Source organism: Leucoraja erinacea, chromosome 9, assembly GCF_028641065.1.
Source record: "Leucoraja erinacea ecotype New England chromosome 9, Leri_hhj_1, whole genome shotgun sequence".
In the NCBI taxonomy this organism is placed as follows: domain Eukaryota; kingdom Metazoa; phylum Chordata; class Chondrichthyes; order Rajiformes; family Rajidae; genus Leucoraja; species Leucoraja erinaceus.
The window spans coordinates 16375481-16397541 of record NC_073385.1 but is presented as its reverse complement, the minus strand read 5'-3'; the positions used below and the strand labels follow the sequence as shown (position 1 = coordinate 16397541).

General features: G+C 39.8%; 1 protein-coding gene across 6 annotated transcripts in view; it reads left to right on the top strand.

Annotated features, from left to right (window-relative positions):
* foxn3 (forkhead box N3) overlaps positions 1–22061 on the top strand; it is a 329549-nt gene that overhangs the window by 293030 nt on the left and 14458 nt on the right. For 5 of the 6 annotated variants that reach the window (XM_055640202.1, XM_055640201.1, XM_055640200.1 and 2 more), the window contains one exon: positions 14647–14715. The exons of the other annotated variant lie outside the window; for it this stretch is intronic. In XM_055640202.1, coding sequence (XP_055496177.1) covers positions 14647–14715 — 69 coding nt within the window. The remainder of the gene's footprint in view (positions 1–14646; positions 14716–22061) is intronic. 6 annotated transcript variants of the gene reach the window in all.

Sequence of the window (22061 nt, the reverse complement as noted above, 5' to 3'; positions counted from 1 at the left end):
CTGGATCCATCTGTCACATGCCAATTTTTGCCCCTCTTTACACTGGCTATTTCCCCACTCGTTCAGCCCAAAGGAAGTGTCTCTACCAGAAACGTCAGCTGTTCATTTTTCTTGACAGAATCGGTCTGACCCTTAGGCAGTCTTTTTTTGTTTCAGAGTCGCACCTTTTCTGTTATCACTCCTGGGAAATGACTTGGGACATTTTATGATGTCAGAAAAGATGCATAAATTCTAGTTGCTGTTCTTGGTTTTGAGAGTTGCAAGATTTTGATTGTACACATACACAGAACTGTATTCAATCAAATCTGGAAGTCTTCAAATTTTTCAGCATCAGCAGAATGTTGCCCTTTAATCTTTCTACTGGTAACAATTGATCCGGATATGATTTGGACCTTGCTGTTTAATTAATTAAGTGCAGAATGAAAAAAACAATTATTATTAGTTCATGGAAGATCTCTCAACAGCTTCTATTACACTAATACACTACTAAACGGTATATGCTTGCAGTCTTTGCAGAAATCAACTTTACTTCAATTATAATGGAATTATTCTCGGTATTTTTGCCAGAGTTCTATGCACTAGTCCAACTAGTTATATAATAATTAAGTAACTAATAATGACAAAACTACTGAATTGTTGTTAACATAAATCTGACATTTATGTTCTTCTAGAAAGGAACTCTGCCATCTTGGCTTGTATGTAACATAGGAATGTGATTGACTCTAAATAACTATCTGTAATGTTTGAAAAGCCTATCATCTCAAGAACAAATAGGACTGGGCAATAAATGTTGGGCCAAATCAGATCCTTTGCGAAGACAAAATAATAAATGAGCTATAGTTCCCATGTTTGATGGTGATGTGGTCGAACTTTAATTTTACAATTCTCAGCACTTCTGTACAGCAGAGAATATAATTGGCTCTAACAAGTTCTGTTTCTTTGGTTGGGTAGGAAGGAACTGCAGATTGTGGTTTACAACTAAGATAGACACAAGTGTGCTGGAGTAACTCAGCCGGTCAGGCAGCATCTCTGGAGACAAAGAAAAACATGTCTGAAGAAACATCCCGACCCAAAACATCACCCATCCTTTTTCTCCAGAGATGTTGCCTGACCTTCTGAGATACCCCAGCATTTTGTATCTATCTCTGTTTCTTTGGCTGCTGTGTTTTTATTTTTAATGATAAATGATAGAATATAAAAGTATTATACAAGGATGGATGATTAAATTGAAATTGAGAAGTTAATTATGTTAATGTGACAGATGTTAATGTTAGGTGGACAAAAACACTTGGGGAACTCAGCGGGTGAGGCAGCATCTATGGAGAGAAGAAATAGGCGAAATTTCGGGTTGAGTCCCTCTCGAGCCGAAACGTTGCCTATTTCTTCTCTCCATAGATGCTGCCTCATCCGCTGAGTATCTCCAGCATTTTTGTCTACCTTCGATTTTTCCAGCATCTGCAGTTCTTTCTTAAACACTAATGTTAATGTTAATGCTCCAGAACCATTCAGTTGCAAACTACACGCCTGCAACCACCTCCTCTTGTGCGATGGAACAGGAAATGGACTGTGATAAAACTAATTGTACCTAGCTCATTGTACATGGAAAGTATGCCGGCTAAAATCAGCACGCATTTAACCTAATGTGAAGGACGGAACTGCAGATGCTGATTTAAACCGAAGATGAGATAACCACAAAAAGCTGAGATAACTCAGAGGGTCAGACAGCATCTCTGGAGAATCGGCTATGTTTTGGGTTGAGAGTCTTTCTGAAGAAGGGTCTCGACCCGCAAAACGTCACCTATTCCTTTTCTCCAGAGGTGCTGTCTGACCCGCTGAGTTACTCCATCTTTTTATGTCTATCTTTGCATTTAACCTAAGTTGGAAAGTAAACTTTTTTTAAAGGTACACAAAAATGCTGGAGAAACTCAGCGGGGTTACCTATTTCCTTCGCTCCATAGATGCTCTGCACCCTCTGAGTTTCTCCAGCATTTTGTGTACCTTCGATTTTCCAGCATCTGCAGTTCCTTCTTGAAAACTTTTTTTTAAATTCTTTTGTGTTTTTGACACAACTGTGACGGTCAAAGCTGATTTTAAATCCTAAAGGTGCAAGTATTGTTAATTAATAATTATTCTGATTCTCACTATATCAAAAGATACAAAAAAGTTCATCTCAACACGTTAAGCTGTACAAATTGGAGTCTGATTTTTTTTTGCATGGGAATTATGCATTTTCTGAAAGAGGCTGTTTTCTTTCTTGTTTTAAAACTAGGAAGTAACAGGCTTGTTGTATGATTCAACAGTGTGCTTTGCAACGGTTATGAACAGTCTAGATACATTTTTGAAGGCCTGTTTAAAAGTATTTGTGTAAGCATGTGTTTCGCATCTATTTTGCGGCCTCCAAGAGGTGCAGCAGCAAACCATTTGAGCGGTTAGATTTTCTTTCCCTTTTTATAAATTTGGCCCATTTAAAAAAAGAACTCGGTGAACTGATGGGGTTTAAGGTTAAACAACAATAGGTTGATCCCAGCTAACGTTTTGTTATGCAACTATCGGCTTACTGCAGCCATCTGTACTGATCTGTTAATGCGCTTGAGTTTGGAAAAGGCTTTGCGTCCCTCTGTGCTCCAGTGCTCCCCACAGATCATAAGCAAGTCCTCCTATAGGGCAGTCCCAAAGTCTTTAGCTTCTCTGTTTACACAAGCAAATCCCATTGTCCGCAACAGACTGAGAGCAGATTATCTAGTGCACTACTTGGACCTATCCCTGTAGTTTACTTCTCCTTCAGTGTCTGTTTTCAGGAAGCCATGGAGCGCATCTCTTCCCCTCCAGAGGGAAATGTACAGAGAGCAGTACGTTCACTGCTAGGCTGCTTTCATCCAAAGACTATCAGGATAGTGCAGACTATAAACAGCACAGCAGTCTCTTAATGGGAGTCAGTGATAATGCAGATGTGCCATCTGTAGCCTCCAAGAGGTAACCTTGGCCTCTTTGTTGTCCTCCTTGTTTCCTATTATTTCTGTGCTAATTCAATTTTCATACAAAGGCCTGAACATATTTTCGTTGGTGTATGATTTTTCATTTTTTTAAATCCAGAGTGGTTTAAAATGACATCTGTTCTGCTATTTATACAGTGGCAGATTGTGGTATGATCTGCAAAAAAAACCCCAATAATTAAACTTCATTGACTGCACGTTGATATAGAGAGCCATGGAGTAAAAATGTGAATTCTTCTTTACAGTTTTGCTAAAATTGTAAAGCATAAATTAATAGGAAAAATAAATCCTTTTGGGTCCACTTTGATTACTAATTTTATTTTGTTTGTGAGAAATTAGTATTAAATGTAAAAGCAACTGTGGAATGAGATGATTAAATGTTTGGTGAGGCCAAGGCCGGGATATTGTAAGAAAACAAAAAAGGAATGATTTCATTCTAAAAGCAGCTGAATGTTACGTATCCACTTTATATTGGAACCTATGCTTGTTAGAACTTTAGCTTCATATATGCACCTTAATCCTCCTCCTCCTCCTACAACCAACCTTTCTTTGTATACTGAAGGTGAAAGCTGCTGTTTGAGTCCTCCTGTGTTCTCATGCACAGCTAGCTTTAAGCACAATCGCTGTTTTTGTCGTTTAATTCCATGACCATTGTTCTAGTTTGCCGTTGCTAGATTGTGCTGGTAAATCTGACAGCAACAAAATCTAACGTTGTCAATGATTATTAATCAAATCACGTATGACCAGACTCATGAAGTTAAATGTATTTGTCCTGGATCCCTTTTAAGAAACTCTTTGTACGATAGTCTGAAGTCAAATACAGTGAATAACACCATTTACAAGCAAGGTAGATTCATCTTCTTTCAGTAAAATTGTTCCATTTGATGGTTTCTTCACTAAAAGAGAAGGATTTTCTTGCGTTCTATACCTGTAATATACAGCATCAAATCCTGTGACGACCAAGTTTCTGTCTGTTTTGGATTCTTCAATGAAATATCCTTTGCACCTTCAAACAAATGGTAAACTATTTCTCTTGTGTGGTTGGTAACATGTGAATTTTTTTTTAAACCAGGAAAAGGTGGAATGCAGTAAATGCATTTAAACCAATGAATGTTCTAGGATTAGACAATTTGCACGAATGTAAGATTGGAATTCATGTTCCGGCACTCGACCCAACGGCTGTAATGATGTACAAAGCTCATTAAGGTCACACATTTAGCCATACTTTGGTTAACTCGTGAATCGTTCTCCATATCCATTCCTGTGACATTAGTGACCATGTACCTTGTGAATGTAAACTGTCACAGAATGCTTGGCATGCCTGTAATGTTGATGATGTACAGTTAACACATTGGCAGGTGGCCAGATTGATGTTGGGAGTAGCATTGTGCAATTCCACTAACCTCTTAAAGAGGTGCGTTTATGTTCTCTGTCAGTCTTAACCATGTATCTTTAGTGGAAATATCAACTGAGATGGATGCACAGTAGATTTAACCAAGCTTCACGGCACTGCAAGTCTGAAGAAGGGTTCCGACCCGAAACGTCACCTATTCTTTTTCTCCAGAGATGCTGCTTGACATGATTAGTTACTCCAGCTTTTTGTGCCTATCTTCGGTGCAGTTCCGTACTACACTGCAAAGTTATTGTTAGATAGAAGGTACCTCTTGTGAATTACAGACAATCGTAGACCTGTTGGGGCCAAATGGCCCCTCTCTATGCTGCTAGTTCTCATACATTTGTAGAGTCATACAGCACAGAAATAGGATCCTAAGCCCACTAAACCCATGCCAACCATCAAATGCACATCTACACTAATCCCATTTACCAGCAGTTAATACATAGTCTTTAATGCGTTTCTGATTCAAGTGCCTCTATACTCTTAAATACCGTGTGAATACCTTCCTCCACCACACATAGGCAATGTGTTCCAGATTCCAGCCACTTCCGGGTAAAAATATCTTTGCTCAGATTCCCTACCTTAAACCAATGCCGTCTGGTTTTAGACACCACTGTTATGAGGATAAATGTCTAACTATTTACCTAATCTATGTCCCTCATAATTTTGTATACCTCAGTCAGGTCGTTCCACAGCCATCTCTACTCCAAAGAAAATAATCCCAGTCTCTCCTCAAAAAATATCCTTTATCTTTGCACTGTGGATAGCATGATTGTAATCAGGTATAGTTTTTTTTTAACTGGATAGCACGCAGCCAAAAGCTTTTCACTGAAATTGTAAACATGACAACAGTAGTAAAGCAAACTGAAGCTGAAATGCTCCATTCCATGGATCTTCATGACGAATCTCGTCCGCCGTTTCTTATGCAATCGTGTCAATGCAATCATGTCCATCCAATGGACAACTGTGCACAGTACTCCAGCTCTAGCCTAACTAGTATGTTATATAGTTCTATCATAACCTCCGTGACCATGTATTCTATTCACCAGCTAATGAAGGCAAGTATCACATTTTGCCACCTTCACCATCTTATCTTACCATGCTGCCACCTTCAGGTGTCGATGGACTTGTACATAAATGGCCAATGTTCTCCAATGCTGCCTATTAATCTTGTGTGTGCTTGCCCTTATGAGATCTCTCTGAGTGCATTTCTTTGTACTTATCAGCATTAAATTCCAATTGTCATTGCTCTGCCTATCTAACCAACTGGTCAATGTCCTCCAACTATCCATGAGTATCTCCTTCCAATGAACAATATCGGCAAATTTTGTATTTTGCGAACTTATTAATATTGTTTCTTCCCAGGAGTGTAAGGAAGATTCGTTACCTGGTTTCTGAAAGTTTTTTTTTGCATTAATGTCTTTCCTTTTGCAATGTTGTCACTGAATTGTAGAACTTGTGTGCGATTCATGAATAATTGATGTTTTTGTGTGTCGCCTGAGTCGATTTGCCTGTGATACTGTTGCAAGCAAGAATTGCATTGCACCTATACCACACCGTACTTGTGTATTTGATAGTAAACACAACTTGACTTACTTGTTGTCGGGCTTAACAAGGCAAATGCTGGTGTTAATAACATTCAAATGGGTGTGAAACATTGGAGTGCAAAATCTGCCCACACCATATTCTCTGGATAGTCTGAGATAAAGAATTGTGGCCTGTACGATATTTTACTCCAGCAAAGAAGGGCAAAGTTTAAAGGAGATGTGTGGGCGAGGTTTTTTTACACAGTGGTGGATGCCTGGAACACGCTGCCAGGAGTGACGGTGGAGGCAGATACGATCATGACATTTGATATGCAGAGACAGGAGGGATATGGATCACGTGCAGGCATTGGAGATTCGTTTAATTTGTCATCATGGGGGGCCGAAGGGCCTATTCCTGTGCTGTAATGTTCCATGTTCTAAATAAATTGCACCTCGCATATAGTTGCTGCTGCAAGCATGTGTGCAGAAGATGGAGAAGAGAAGCCGTAAACGTCTTCAGGAAAGAAAATCCATTTTTTAAAACAACAAAATACTTCAGCGGTTAGAAATCTTAAATAAAATATTAAGTAAAGGAAAATATCAGATGGTGAGAGGGAATAACAAAAATGTATCGATTTCATCATGAAAAAGGCCTTATCTCATAGTCAGCACAGTCATCACGAGCCTAAGAGCCTGTTCCTGTGTTGTATTGTTCCCTGGTCTATGAACTGGTTTTGAGAGAATCAATTCCCTAATGGGATGTATTTTATGACTTTTCATTCTACCCCTTCTTTGATGATACCTTACATAGGGGAAAAAGTGCATTTGTGCCTATTACTTTACAGCCCATGAAGTACTGTCAATATGTCCTCTTGATTTTTGGATGATATTGCTTCTGATGGTTATTAACAGATGCAACGCATAGCACAAAACTGGCCTCTCTTTGAAAATACAGTGACTACACTAAGACAAAGGGTCCGGACATGAAATGTCATTTGTCCTTTCCCCTCCACAGATGATGCCTGACTCACTGAGTTCCTCCAACACTGCTTGAGATTTCAGCATCTGCAGTGTCTTGCGTTTGCATTGAGATATTGCCCCATCTAGTGGCGTTGAGGATGATTAGTAACTTGCTCTATGAACTGGATAATTTGACTGATGAAATATTGTGGATTTTTGTTGATCTTTTAGTTTGGACTTAAATGTTTCATGCGGAGCTGAGAGTTATCTTTATCCCAAATTTGAAAATTATGTATTAATTGAATTCTTGGGATATTTTACTGGACAAAGATGCATGATTACTCCCTCCCTTTTCTAAACCTGCAAGTATTTAGAAGTGACATCCAGCAACTGTGTATGAACAAAGAGAGCTTTGCTCGATGAAAGAGTGGTTATTATAACTCGAGTGCGAACACAAAGCAGAATTGATAATGCATAGAGGAATGCCAAATGATAGATGAGCATTGCTCTTTCACATAGATAGATGGCTTTCAGTTTGGACAGTTTGAGCCTCAGAAGAAAATGCTCATTAGTGGTCTGGTCGTTAGTTCAACGTGGGAATTATCATTTATTTAAATCAATCCAAGGGCCAGAATGTAGGTAAATTGGCGTCTATATGTCCATGGTGATGGTGCACTTTGTTTGTTCAGACTCATTGCGATCAGCTGTGCTGTCATCCGGCGTCACTGCACCCTAAGTAGTTTTGCTGTAGGGCAGCTGGGATGGTCTATCCAGGCAGATGTCCCATTCACTTCGTTCACTGGTGGTCGGAAGCTTGTTTACTGTTGCTATGGCAGCCTCGGTTGTCATGGCAACACCGCTACTGCTGCCGCTGCATAGTGGGTGACATTGAATATAGTTATAAAAAGATATTTTTTTCTCTTGCCTGAATGTGCCATCTGTTTGAGATTATTTGTCAACTGACAGAACAGTGTACGTAAAGACTCACATTGTTTCTGTAATGGACATCGACATGATTTTAGCCTGAACAGAGAATTAACAGGTGCTGATGCAGAATTTGTTGTGCGGATTAAGTTCCTTTTTTGTTGCTGCAGTCTGAATGCTGATATTATCAGTGCCGCTTTCAATGAATATTCCCATTGGCACTGGTAGATGAATAATAAGAGCATGTGTGCATTTACAGGACTTGCAAGCAAAGTGGGGGTTGGGGATGGAGAATTCAACCCTCCAGTCATATTTATGTTTTATGTCTTATTTGAGCAGTGAAAGTACTAAAAATAATGTGCAAAACTGAGGAATAAAATAGTTTTATAAGAAGAATGAAAGGAACTCTAAATTGTAAGATCACAAACATGGAACAATAAGAAGCTGAGAGCAGATGCATTTCTAAAGACAGGCCATGTTGCAGACACAAAAGGCATGAATATATTCCCAAGTCCAGGTGAGTTTAACATTAATTGACCACACCTGGTGAACAGGGGGCACTTACGTGAAGTATATTAGAGACATGGAAAATATGAATGTGGGAATAAAAGGCAGCAGGGCTTCCAAACTACTTTCCTCCCTGAAACAAAGGTGAAAAGGATTGAAAAAATAACTGGAAATGTTTTCATAGTTTCACAGGATATATATAGAGAGAGGCTGTTTCCACCATAGGTGAATCAGTCAGAGGTATATAGGCTGTGAATGATCACTTTATCATTGACAAGGAAGTTAGAGAAACACATTCACAAAGAGGGCAATTGGCTAGCCAACTTTAGACTTTACTTTAAACTTTAGAGATACTGAAACAGCACAGAAACAGGCCCTTCAACCTACTGAGTCTGTGCTGAGCAGCTAACACTATCCTACACACTAGGACAATTTTTGCCAAAGCCAATTAACTAACAAACCTGTATGCCTTTGGAGTGTGGGAGGAAACCGGGGCACCCGGAGAAAACACATACTGTGCTTTCTTGAACGTAGCAATGTGGATGAATATTTACTTGTCTGGTTCCTGGGATTGTGGATCTGTCTTATGAAGAGAGACTGAGTAACTGGGGCTCTATACTCTCGAGTTTGGAATAAGGATACATATAGAATACTTACAAGGATTGGCAGGGTAAATGCAGTGCAGATCTTTTCTCTATCTAAGGATTCTCAAACTGGGGGGTCACAATCTCAAAGAGAATAGGTCATTCAGGACTGTAATGAGAAATTTTGTCACTCGGGCTAGTGAATCATTATACTTTTATACATCAGAAGGTTGCAAAGACTCAGTCTAGGAATGCATTCAGAACAGAGATCAATGATTTTCTGGATATTATAGAAGTCAAAGATTATGGGGGAAGGCAGGAAAATGTTGAGATAGCAGATCCACTACAATCCTAAGGAGGAGAAAACTCAAAGGGCTGAACGATACACTACAATACAATACAATTATTTATTGTCATTTGCACCTCAAATGAAGTTCAAACAAAATTTGGTTTCTGCAGTCATACAACAAGAAAAGAACCAAGACACACACCAACACAATTTACACAAACATCCATCACAGTGAATCTCCTCCTCACTGTAATGGAAGGCAAAGTCTTGTCTCTCCCCTGTGTTCCATTCTTCTCCCGACGGGCGATGGCAAGTCCCGCGGTCGTTAAGGCCACGCCGGGCGATGTAAGACCCCGCTCCGGGTCTTAATGTTGGAGCTCCCGGGAGCTACGGCAAGTGGTCAATTTTGCATCCTCATTCTAATCTTATTTCATTATGACTTAAAAGCAATTCCCATTTGCAGAAGAGTTCTAAAACTGGTTACTAAATTCACATGTGAAACATCCAGTTCTTGAAAACCTTGACCAAATCACTCGTGACCTTCTAAATGCAATTTTTTGAATAATACATAACTCAAATACGTAATTTAGCCCTTGGAGACCATGTACCTTTCCAGTAAATCTAGGCTGCACATCCTCCAAGGTCAATATATTGTTCAATGCTTAATTATGATGCCCTTAATGAATGAATAGTCTGCCAATAGATCCACATGAACTGTCAGATTGCTATCAGTGCCTGCTGATCCATACTCTTGCTTGAGTTAATGCCTTCAAGGTAAAAATGTCAGATTATATTAATGATTTAGATTTAAATATAGGGAACATGATAAATAAGTTTACAAATTATGCAAAAAATGGGCCTTTTACATGCTGATAAGGAGGAAGACTTTTCACTGCAAGAAGGTCCAAATAATTTGGTCAGTTAGGTTGAAAAATTGCAAGTTGAATTTAATTGAAAGGATATCAATTGAGATTGGTTGAGAAACAAGGGACATTAAAATTGTTTGTCCAAGGATCCATAAAGACAGCTAATAAAGTGTTTAAAAACTGTATTTGAACATAACATCCTTGTTCTTGCACCTTGGTCACCTGTATTTAAAAAAAAAACTGTACATAATACAGTTAGATCAGAATTTCACATAGAGTTTTGTTCACCATATTACCAGAAAGATAGATTACGCTGAAGAAGATACCATGGAGATTTACAATATTGTTGCCCAGACTGGAAAATTGTAACTTCTGGGATGATTGGATAAACTAGTGTTTATTTGTAATAGAGAAGGTTGACTTACTTGATGTATAAAAAACCACGAGGAGTCTGTAGAGAACAGATAGGAAGGACCTATTTCCTTGGTAGAAGGTTAAAAAACTAGACAATATGAACTCTAATTGATAGAATGATTAAAGGAAATTTAAAAAAAGTAAAAGAATCAACAGGAGGGTTGTAGAATTCTGGAACTCTCAGAGTGAAAGGGTGGCAGTTGCAAAATCTCCAGCAAGATTTGTGAGGGCTCTGGATCAAGGCTGCTGGTTTTCCACCCACACAGATACAATGGGTAAAACAGCCTCCTTCATATAATTGATTTTCTGAAGTTCTAAAAAAATTAATTCTGTCACCTACAGCCGTTGGAGGGGAATTATTCTTTCTATGTTCATGCTGAAGTTGAAAATAGTATTAAGTTTCCAACCATGTCGTTAAAAAAAAGGACATCTCCCTACCAAGTCAGAGAGTCCCTCTCCTTTTGATTCAGGTCATGAATTCAAACGCAGTATCCAGGCTCTTTGTCAGTGCAGCAATGATGAAATGGACGGACACCCCCCGTTCCACATACTGCACTGCCTCATCAAACACTTCCTGTTGCACCTGTGACAGAATCAGAAGATTTCACGTTGGCTTCATCAACCACCTCAGAACCCGTGGAACTGGAGAAGATGTAAGTCACCTTTCACCTCCAAAGAATGCCTAAGAAGAGGAAGAAGGAAGATGGACCATTGTACTGGCTGTTGAATGAGATGGTCGATCAAGGCCCTATCCACCTTCGGGACAGATTTTAAACATCCCAGACCTGTTCCATGAAGGTCCAGTTACATTGAGCAATATTTATCCCACAACAATATTTCTTTAACAAATTATCTAGTCATTATCTCATTGCTGTTACTGGCCCCTTGGAGTGTGCAAATTGGATGCCGTGTTTCTTAAGGTTTACACTCCAAGCGTCCCTTATTTATTGTGTAACTCTTTGGGCATCCTGAGATTGTGGGATGTTCTACAAATTGTGACTGAGTTATAACTACATTGGTCAAAATTAAAGAAAGAGCATATTGACTTTTTATTCAGTGGACAAAACAGTTGACATCTTTATTTCTTGGCAGGATAATGGAACAATGACTAAACAAATTTTGATGATTTTGCGACATGTTTTATACCTATTTTTTTCTGTGGCTACTGTTGAGATCCAGTTGCGGATCTTCCTCGATCACCATTCATTTGGGACTTGGGAATGAGTGGACATGGCACTGAGGGATTGAGTTTGATCAGATGGAAAGAGTGCTGCTTTAAACCCTCTGTTTAATCCAGATCTGGGGGAAGTGTGAGTCCAATGCTCAGCCTGAAAATTACTCCAGATTTGGTAGTTTGCTTAAAACGTTCACAGGCATTCCAACATGTCCACCATTTTTCTCATTTGTAGACCCTCAACACTGCAACTACTGTGTAGCACCCTTTTCTTCCTCTCCTTTTCCTTTGATCATCCACCCTCCTCCATCTCCTTCACCCTCCACCCTTCCTCCACTCAATTCTACGCTCCGCCCACCTCGATCCACACCCCCTCTCCCTCTCGACTTCACCCTCTCCATGTTCCATTTCCAGTTTGCACACCTGGATAGGAGGTTAGGTTAGGAGGGAGGAAGTCAGGGTGTAAAGGAGTGAGTGGCGAGCTCTCCATATTGACATTCCAGTCTGAAGAATTTGTCAGTCAAGCATTTAATTTTGAAGATTGTCATTACTCACTTTAGATTTGGACTTAAATATCATGCAGATGTAGATTAACTAAACACATTTTTAAATGATGGATGATTCTGAATTAACCTCCTTTCATTTTTCTCAAGGTGAGCCTTTCCACTGATGAAATGTCGTCGTCATTCACCTTTTCCACCTGCCATCTACCAACCTATGTCTAACCCCTGCCTCTCACTTCTATATATTTGTTAATGTTCCCTCTACATTCTTAGCCCTGAGGTAGGGTCTCATCCTGAAACCCCAACTTTTCATTTACCTCCACAGCTATAGTTTGACTGGCTGAATTCTTCCAGCAGTTTGTTTTCTGCACCCGATTCCAGCATGTGCAGACGCTTGTATCTCAATTAAATACAGGATTGATGGTTAATGTTTTTTGACAGAAACAAGATGGAGTACCTGTTCAGCTCTCAAGAACTTCAAACTAAATCTGCGATGTCTTTGCAGAAATTTGCAACACAAGGAGGTTGTCATTCTGAAACGTGGCTTCCCCTCCGCCATATGGACGGAGCTCGCAGCTTTATGTCCTCTATTTTGCATGTGTGTGCTCTTCCCCTCCACAGACCTGCTCTGTGTCAGGATAGAACAATGATAGTTGTCCCTGAACTCACTCACCACCTCTCCATCCTTAACATTCACTGCATTATCCTTTGCAATTTCTGCCAATTCCAAGATATCCTGCCACCGGTCACATTTCCCCCCCTCTCCACCCTGTTCCACATTTTGCAGCTATCACTCATGTTGTGACTTTATGGCCCACTCTTCCTAACCCCCCCCCGACCCTCGCTACTCCCCAATCCTTTGCTCCACCCCATGCAATTGGAGGAGACGCAATTGGCATTTGCCTCTTCCCTCCCAGGCGCCAAACAATCTTGCCAGGTGAAGCAGTGATTCACTTGCACTTCTCCCAACCTGGTGTACTGCATTCAACATTCACACTGTAGTGGTCCCGACTTTGGAGAAACAAAACACAGTTTGGGTGATGGCATTGTGGAGCACCTGCACTCAGTCTACAAGGGTAAATTCCGTGCATGTCACTTATGTTCTCAATCACACTTCCACACTGACTTCTTTATCTGCAGCCTCCTCTACTGCTGTAGTGAGGTCCAACATAAATCAGAACATCTTCTATCAAGACACTTAGCAACCCTTCAACCTCAGATAACCTGCTCTCTCATCATTTCTCATCATCCTGCTTATGCCCCTTCCTTTCCCTATTTCTTTACAATTCGTCGCCATTGATTGGTACTCATGCTTGTTATCACTTGAGCCGCTTTAACCTATCTGCATGCAGACTTTTATCTCCCACATAACTGCTCCTCCCAGCTCTGCTTTGAAAACTGTAAAGTAATTATTCTCTCTCCCCCCACCCCCACCCCCAGCTCAGAGGAACAGTCACTGACCCAAAATGTTGACTGGTTTCTCTTAACACAGAGGCTGCTTGAGTTCTTCCAGTATCTCTGCTCTGATTCAGATTCCAGTATCTGCATTTTTATTTGTTTGTCATCCAACCCCTTTGCATCTTTCCTGTGGCAGGACTTTGAAGAATGCTCCAATTAACCCCACCCTGCTTTCTCCTGATAAGCTTCACATTTTTCCTTTTCAAGTCTTTGTTCATTCCTTTTTGAAAGTTAGTATTGAACATGTTCCCTCATCTTTCCAGACACTGCTTTTCAGATCATGGCAAATAAATCCTCTGATTCTTTCACCAATATCTGGATTCTTTGGGTATCAGCTCACCTCTCAATGGAAACGTTTCCTTTTTATTGACCCTATAAAGAAAAGTTGAAATTTTGAGCAGCCCTATAACATTGCCCTATAACTTTCCTAATTTCAAGAACTATTGTATCAATCTATTCATGCAACAAGTGAAATATATGAAAAATGAACATTTGAACTGCAAATACCGGTGAAAGTTTTTTAACCAGCAATACTTATACAAAACTCTGCAAAATATCAAATGACAGTCCTCTAAATCTATTTAAACTTAAAAGTTAGATCACAGTATTTGCAAAGGCTTAGCAGAAGGATCATCACTCATCTTGTTTAATGGATGAGGAACGCAAAGATTTCTCTGTATTATTGGATCTGCTGTTTTCCCCAGAGATTGCAGAGAGATTTTACAGTTTTGTCTGTTCTGACCGCAATTCTACATGAACACAACTAGTGCTTTGTTGCGTGTCAATAATCCTATTATTTGAGAACCTGGAAGGGAAGGCAAATTTGGCTGGCCTGACAACGCATTAGTCACACACTGATTGTGCCTTCTGAATATTTAATATGGTTTTGATTAACTAGATTGAGTGAAAAAGCTTTTGCCCTGCTGTTTACCTGCTGCAACTTGTAAAGTTGGGCCATTCTTGCAGGTTCATGTTCAGTTCCTCCTTCCACCAGCCAGCACCATTTTCCTACATATTTGTCAAAAATAAATGTAGTTTTTTTCTCATTTCAGATTCTGATATTGATGCAGCTGCTGCCATGATGCTGCTGAATTCTTCCCCTGAGGTGAAAGGAGCAGAATGTGAGTAAACGGCACATTGCAAAGGCCGCGTTGAAATCAGGTTTTTATTGCACTGCAGCCTCCACAGATACGGTTCTGCTGTAATGCAAGTCCTCACCTTATTTTTTGTTTTTCCTTTGCATTCATGCAATCCTCAGTGGGCAAGTGGACCATCCTGTGGATCTCTCCCCAGGTGGTTTGAACATTAACCTGCCAGATTCACCATCTTTCAGTTGTGCAAATGGGTCTGCCAGGATTGTACAATCCACAAGATCTAGGTTAAGATCTTTTGAAGTTAGCATGAGTACTGTGTGGAGTACTATATTTAAGTGTTGGGTATTCTTTGCTTTCAAGCAGAAAGCATTTAAAATCTCGATTTATCCATGCTTCATTCTTCTTATCCTTTTGGTTTTGACTGTGATGACTGCTTGGCACTCATTTGGCTGTCAGTTTGTATATTCCTGGAGTTTACTGATCATTTAGCAACCTTAGATAATGAATGGGCCAAAAGCTGTAGAGAGGTGTGACGGTGTATTTTGCATTCATTTAATTACATCATTTTGAAATTTTAATCTTAAAACATTTCTTATTTTGTGTCATCGGAATTTGAGTTCTTGTCGCTTTTAGAGCCTAGTTTCAAATTCAAGTTTATTGTCTTGCACACAAGTATGATGAGGTGTAGGGACATAGAAAAATTAATTATTATTACCCCTTTGGCCCCATCTACATTAATTCCACCTGCCTGTGTTTGCCCATATCTCTCTAATCCTATGCTATTCATGTACCTGTCTAAATGTTTCTTAAACATTGTGATAGTACCTGCTTCAACTACCTCCTCCGGCAGCTCATTCCATATACCAACCATCCTTTGTGTAAAAAAAAGTTGCCCCTCAGGTTCCTATTTAATCTATCCCCCTTAATCTTGAACATATATCCTCTGGTTCTCGATTCCCCTATTTGGAAGTAAAAGACTCTGTGCATGTACCCCATCTATTCTTCTCATGATCCTGTAAACTCTATATGATCATCCCTCGTCCTCCTGTGTTCCAAGTAATAAAGTCCGAGCCTGCTCAACCTCTCCCTGTAGCTCACGCCCTCAAATCCTGGCAACATCCTCATAAATCTTTTCTGTACCTTTCCAGCTTAACAACATCTTTCCAACAATAGCGAGACTACAACTAAACACAATACTCTAAATGTGGCCTCACCAATGTCTTGTACCATTATAACACGACCTCCCAACTTTTATACTCAGTACTGTGACTGATAAAGGCCAATGTGCCAAAAGCCGTGTTGACCACCCTATCTACTTCTGACTCCACTTTCAAGAAACTATGTACCTGGACTATCTTAAAAAAATAATGTGATTTAGAAGTAAGTTGAAATATTGATACGAATCATATCCATAATCCAGAAAATCTGCTGGTCCAGCACCACCAAAGTTCCAAACATACCACAGGAATGTTTTATTGTATTTTGTAAAATCCATTGATTCTTCATAAAGGGATTTATGAGGCATAAATATTTGATTGCAAATGATGTCAGATTCTTTCAATTTTATTGCGATAGTTCATTTTAGAAAATGGTTTGTTTATTAACTATAAAACCTTATAAATCTATCCTTCTATTTATCATGGCAAATTTAGACTGTAGATTCTATTTGTAGCTAATACATCTTCATTGAATGTAATGATACTTTTCCCAGAATCTTGCTATTTACTATCGTACAGCTGTTTACATAGCTTATGTATAAATCCTTTATTACTCTTTTATGGGATATAGTCATTTGAAATCCAGCATCATGAAATTGTGATGCTGGAAACATGTTCTGACTCGATTGTCTAATGCCAACATAATAAATGATGGTTGTATTCAAACCACTTTAGTTTAGTTTATTGTCACATGTACCGAGATACAGTAAAAAGCTTTTGTTATCGCGTGTTATCCGGTCAGCGGACTGGCTTTACATGATTATAATTAAGCCGTACACAGTGTAAGAGAGTGGAGCGATTATAATGAATGATTGCAGATCCATTTCTGGGGCCAGCACATGGTCGCCTGGCTTGGGTGCCGTCTTGCATCTAGATTGAAGTTGAGAACATGATTGCCTTGCAACCTTCCCAGTAAATACATTAGGGTTAATATATGTGTTAAATACCATGGATTGCTTGAGGTGAAGAGCCACGTTGGTATTTCAGAAAAAGGACACGTTTCGGCAAGGTGTATGATTGTGGGTTCAGATAAGAATCCATTTCCTCATCCATTATCTTTCCCCACTGATAACTCTGGTTCCATTCCTGTCTAATCTTATCTTTCTGTTACCTTTCCATTGTCCCTGAAGCAACCACTATTATAGGTGAATGCATTACTCATAATGAATATGAGTGATTTAGCTAAACATTAAGCAATTTGCCTTGGAGGATCTAATTTTCTTTCATTAACTCGCTAGCTTTTCTTTCAAAAACTAGCGAGTTAATGAAAGAAAAATTTTAGATATTTTTAATGTTTGCGATTATGAAGGATTGTGGACAATGGTGGATTTATAAAATCTGGTGATCACCAATCCGTGGCTGAGTGTTACAGTGGCAGAAATTGGTAAGTAATTTACAATAGAAAATGAGCCATTAGCAGCTCAACTTTGGGTGTAGAAATTGAAAGCGTACAGCAAGCTACAAGGTGAAGCTTGAGTAGCATCTTGATTAAGAACAAACTTGATTTGAAACTGATTCAAATCAACTTTAGTTCATTTTTTTAGTCCTTGAGTGTATTAAGTGTTCAAGGCTGAATTATAAGGAGACCATTTTAAGTGGGGTATTCTTCCTTGCTTATGGTAGACATTGTGTCACCGGCATATGTTACCAAAGTAAACTTGACATAGGCTGGTGGTGTGAAGGAATGTCAGTGACGAAAGGAGTGGATGTGGAGTTCAGCGGCGGAGTTACAGTCAAGCACACAGCGATCAGGCGTGGCCGAGGTGAATCATTGGTCCCAGTTTATGGAGCTGATCTTTGTCAGAACTGCAATGGGAGCATAAAAATAAATGCCACTTTATTGAAGAAAATCCAGTAAACGGGATGGTGGAAGTGTGCATGCGGAGAACAGTTGGGAACTATAATCTGCTCCACTATGATTCCAGTTAACATGCTGTCAGTGACTATTTGAATTGGGAACGCTGCAAACTTGACGATGGGACTTGCCTTCAGGAGCAAAGGAATGCGTGTAACATGGATAAATAACAAAACGATAAACACAGAAAATGGATGGAACAAAAGTCGGTGCTCACTGCATCATGATCGGTCATTCATTGACAGATTGGCCATGTCTCGCAAGGAGGCCTCACAGTCACAAAAGAACGAGCCTTGTGCAGCTGCCACTGTATTGTAGAGTAATGGCAATTTTCTGAGGTTTGTGGATGGTGGGATTTTTGTATTTTTGCTTTACACAAAAGAGTGACGAATAGAAGGTAAATACATTTAGATTCAGTGTCCTACACTAACACATCATTAACTGTAACATGATGTGTCTTTGATATTTCTGGCAGAGCATACTATAATTTCATGCTGATGGTTGTTCAGATGCTGTATGCACTCAATATGCCATCTTAAAAATAGTATTGCTGAAACGGCACATTTATTCCAGTCATATTAATAATGGGGGATTGTTGGTTTCCATGGACCGTTGTTTATCCCGACTGCTGCTTTTGTTATGATTCTCATATCCTTCACAACGAGCACTTTCTGCATGACATTTGAGCATATACTGCCCCTCTTCCAGTTCTGCAACATAGTGGTGCAACTGATAGAGACTTCAACTAATTTATTATTGAATGTTGTTCATTGATTGTAATACACAGATGAGGTCGACAAATGCATGAGAATTACTAGGTGTACACTTCTAGATTTTTGAATATTATGCAGTCAAAATGCAAAAACACCCTTGTACAAGATCTAGTACTTTTCAGACTAAGGATTACTGTGATGTTTTATTGTGTTATTTTATTTTAAAATATAATCAAATGAAACCAGGAGTTTTACAAAAAGTATTTTTTTGTGAAGGGTGATTGATTGCTTTGGATTCTGTCCAAACATTAATGAGCTTGCGATTGACAGAAGCTAAATGAATCTTGGAGATTGCTAGATGTAAAGCAATCATAGGGATGTGGAATCAGGAAATGAAGTTATATTTTGCTAACAAGTAGAATTTTAGTGAATTGTGTGGGTGTGCTCTGAAAAGGAGATTTTCCTTTTATCAATTGAGTAGTGTTCTACTAAAGTGTTTCGTTGTTTAAGAAAAGATTTGTATTCAGTATACATTTAATTAAAGTAAATTGAGCTAGGGTAAGTAACATCAATAACTTCTGGAACATTGGTAAAAGATTGCATGTAAAAGATAAAAGGTGCTTGACTTGTATCCAGCGTTTTATAAGCATTAAATGTACCCCGCACAATGCAATTCTTGCTATCAGTTAGAGAGTTTTATTGTCATGTGTCCCACATAGGACAATGAAATTCTTACTGGCAGAAGATTGCATTTAATTCTGTACTTGTGCCAGATATTTCACTCCAGTCAACAGTCGGCGCAATTTCAAGTTCAGGTTTATTATAATCTGTTTTCTGTTATGAAACGTATGCATTTTAAGAAATGATCAAATTGCAATGGCCCTTAAAATGTATAATGTGATTTTGTATCTACTTCAATGGCAATGTATACTTTTTCTTGATCACTTTGGAGTATATAGTACTTGACATTGGCGGCATTGTAGTTAAATTCAACAGATTTGACACAGATTAACAATCTAGACACTCGAGTTCTTCTTCTTTCGTGTGGCGTGCACAGCCTAAAGTTGTTGGACAATTTGTTCTATTTGATCTTCCGTTTGGGCACGTCGAGTTGATTGCATTAGTCGAAACAGGGCGGACCACGTGAAGGTTGCAATCTTCCACCCCGACATTCGAGTTGTTATCCCATCAAAGCAGAATGTAAATTCAGTTAATAATCTGGAATGAATAAACTGGCCTGAGTGATTATGACCATGAAAACCAACTGATTGTTGAAAAAAACCCTTCTGGTTCACCAATGACTTTCGGGGGAGGAAGATTACCATGGGCAGCATCTCTGGAGAAAAGGAATGGGTGATGTTTCGCATCGAGCCCCTATTCAGACTGAAGAAGGCTCAATCCAAAAAGTCACCATTCCTTCTCTCCAGAGATTCTGTTCGTCCCACTGAGTTACTCCAGCATTTTGTGTCTACCACATGGGTGTAAACTAGCATCTGCAGTTCCTTCCTACATCATGTGGTTGGCTCTTAGTTTGATCAGGTATGGCATCAAGGTGATGTTAAAGCAAGCACATCACTGAAGCAGTTCCTCAGGGCAGTACTCGAGACCCAATGAACCTCCTTCTATCATTAGATCAGAATTAAATATTCAATTATTTTTGTAACTCTTCAGCAGATGAAGCAGACCATGTTTGCATGCAGATATACAAGATTTGGGCATGTGTTGATAAGAGGCAATTATCATTCAGGCCTCAAAAGAGAGGCAATATCATCGCCAACCAAAGCAGGTCTACATTAATTGGTTTTACTATTAACAATGCCCGCAATGTTCTGAAACAACTGGACTGGCCATATAAATAATGTGGCTACAAGAGCAGGTCATGAAGCTGGGAAACCTGTGTCTTGCCTCTTGCACCCAATGGCCATTCTACCATCTACAGGACACAAGTTGGGAGTGTGAGAGCGTGGATGAGAGCAATGCTACAAGCTCTAGAGAGAGGCCCACACCATCAGGACAAAGCAATTCTCTTTATTGTCATCTCATCAACCTCTCGAACCATTCATTCCCTCCACCTCCACAGAATAGTAGTTGCAGTGGGTATCATCTATAACATTGGTAGTAGTTGCGAACCTAAACTATCCTCCCAAACCTGCGATCTCGATCACCTAGAAAAAGGTGCATAGGAACTTCACCAAGTTACAGATTCCCCTCCAGGTGGAACACCAGCTTGACTTGGAAGTACATTGTTGGTCATTCATCATCGCAAGGTTTAAATCATTGAACTCCCTGCTCAACAGCCTTGTGGAAGCAGCTTCAACAACTTATGTGATTTGCGAGGGAGCACATCCTGTACCTCCTGAAGGGCAATAACGATAGTCAATAAAGATTGGGTATAGAAGTTGGGAAGTTATGCTACAGTTGTATAAGATGGTGAGCCTCATTTGGAATATTATGTTCCATTTTGGTCACCCTGCTATATTGAGGATGGTGTTTGGCTGGAAAAAAGGCAGAAAAGGTTTGTGAGGATGTTGCCAAGAACTTGAGTTCATGAGCTATTGGGAAAAGTTGGGCAGGCTAGGACTTTATTCCTTGGAGCACAGGAGGATGAGGGGTGATATTATAGAGGTGTATAAAATCATGAGGGAAATAGATAGGGTTAATGCACGTATTTTACCCAGAAAAAGACTATCAAAATCAGAGGGTAGAAGTTTAAGGTGAGAGGGGAAAGATTTTATAGGAACCTGAGGGGTGACTTTTTCACACGCAGGGTGGTGGGGTATATGGAATGATCTGCCAGGGGAGGTAGTTGAGGCAAGTACTACAACAACATTTAAGAGAAATTTGAACAGGTATGTACATGGATAGGAAAGGTTTCGAGAGAATTGGGCCAAAAGTGGGCAGATGAGGCTAGTGTAGATGGACCATCTTGGTTGGGGTGGGCAAGTTGCGCCAAAGTGCCTGTTTCAGTACTGTGCGACTCAGACTCAATTGTCATAACTGACATTACCCAGATCCCCAAAATGAATATTTTTGGCTGAATTATGCTGACCAACAGATCCAGAAGTGTTCAGCCAGCCCCCTGCAAACAAGGCACAGACATGGATGGACCAATTGGTACATCCTTAACACCGCTGTGTCATTACCCCACATGAAATCCCCTCACTCATCCATGCCTTGTTGGCATTCCCAATATGAAGATATGGTCGGCTGCATCAGATTCAGATACAGATTCAAATTTTATTGCCATTGTGCAGTGTACAAGTACAGAGACAACAAAATGCAGTTAGCATCTCACCCAGAAGTGCAAACACAGAATAATGGAACAGTAAAATATATATACGTATATACAGTAGCAGTAGTGCAATTTTCATGGGGGGGGGGAGATCAGTCACTGGGAGAAAGAGTGTCCGGAGGGGGGTTGACTGGCAATCACCGAGGTGCAGAGTTAAGTAGGGTAACAGCCGCAGGGAAGAAGCTGTTCCTGAACCTGCTGGTCCGGCAACGGAGAGACCTGTAACGCCTCCCAGATGGGAGGAGGGTAAACAGTCTGTGGTTGGGGTGAGAGCAGTCCTTGACGATGCTGCGCGC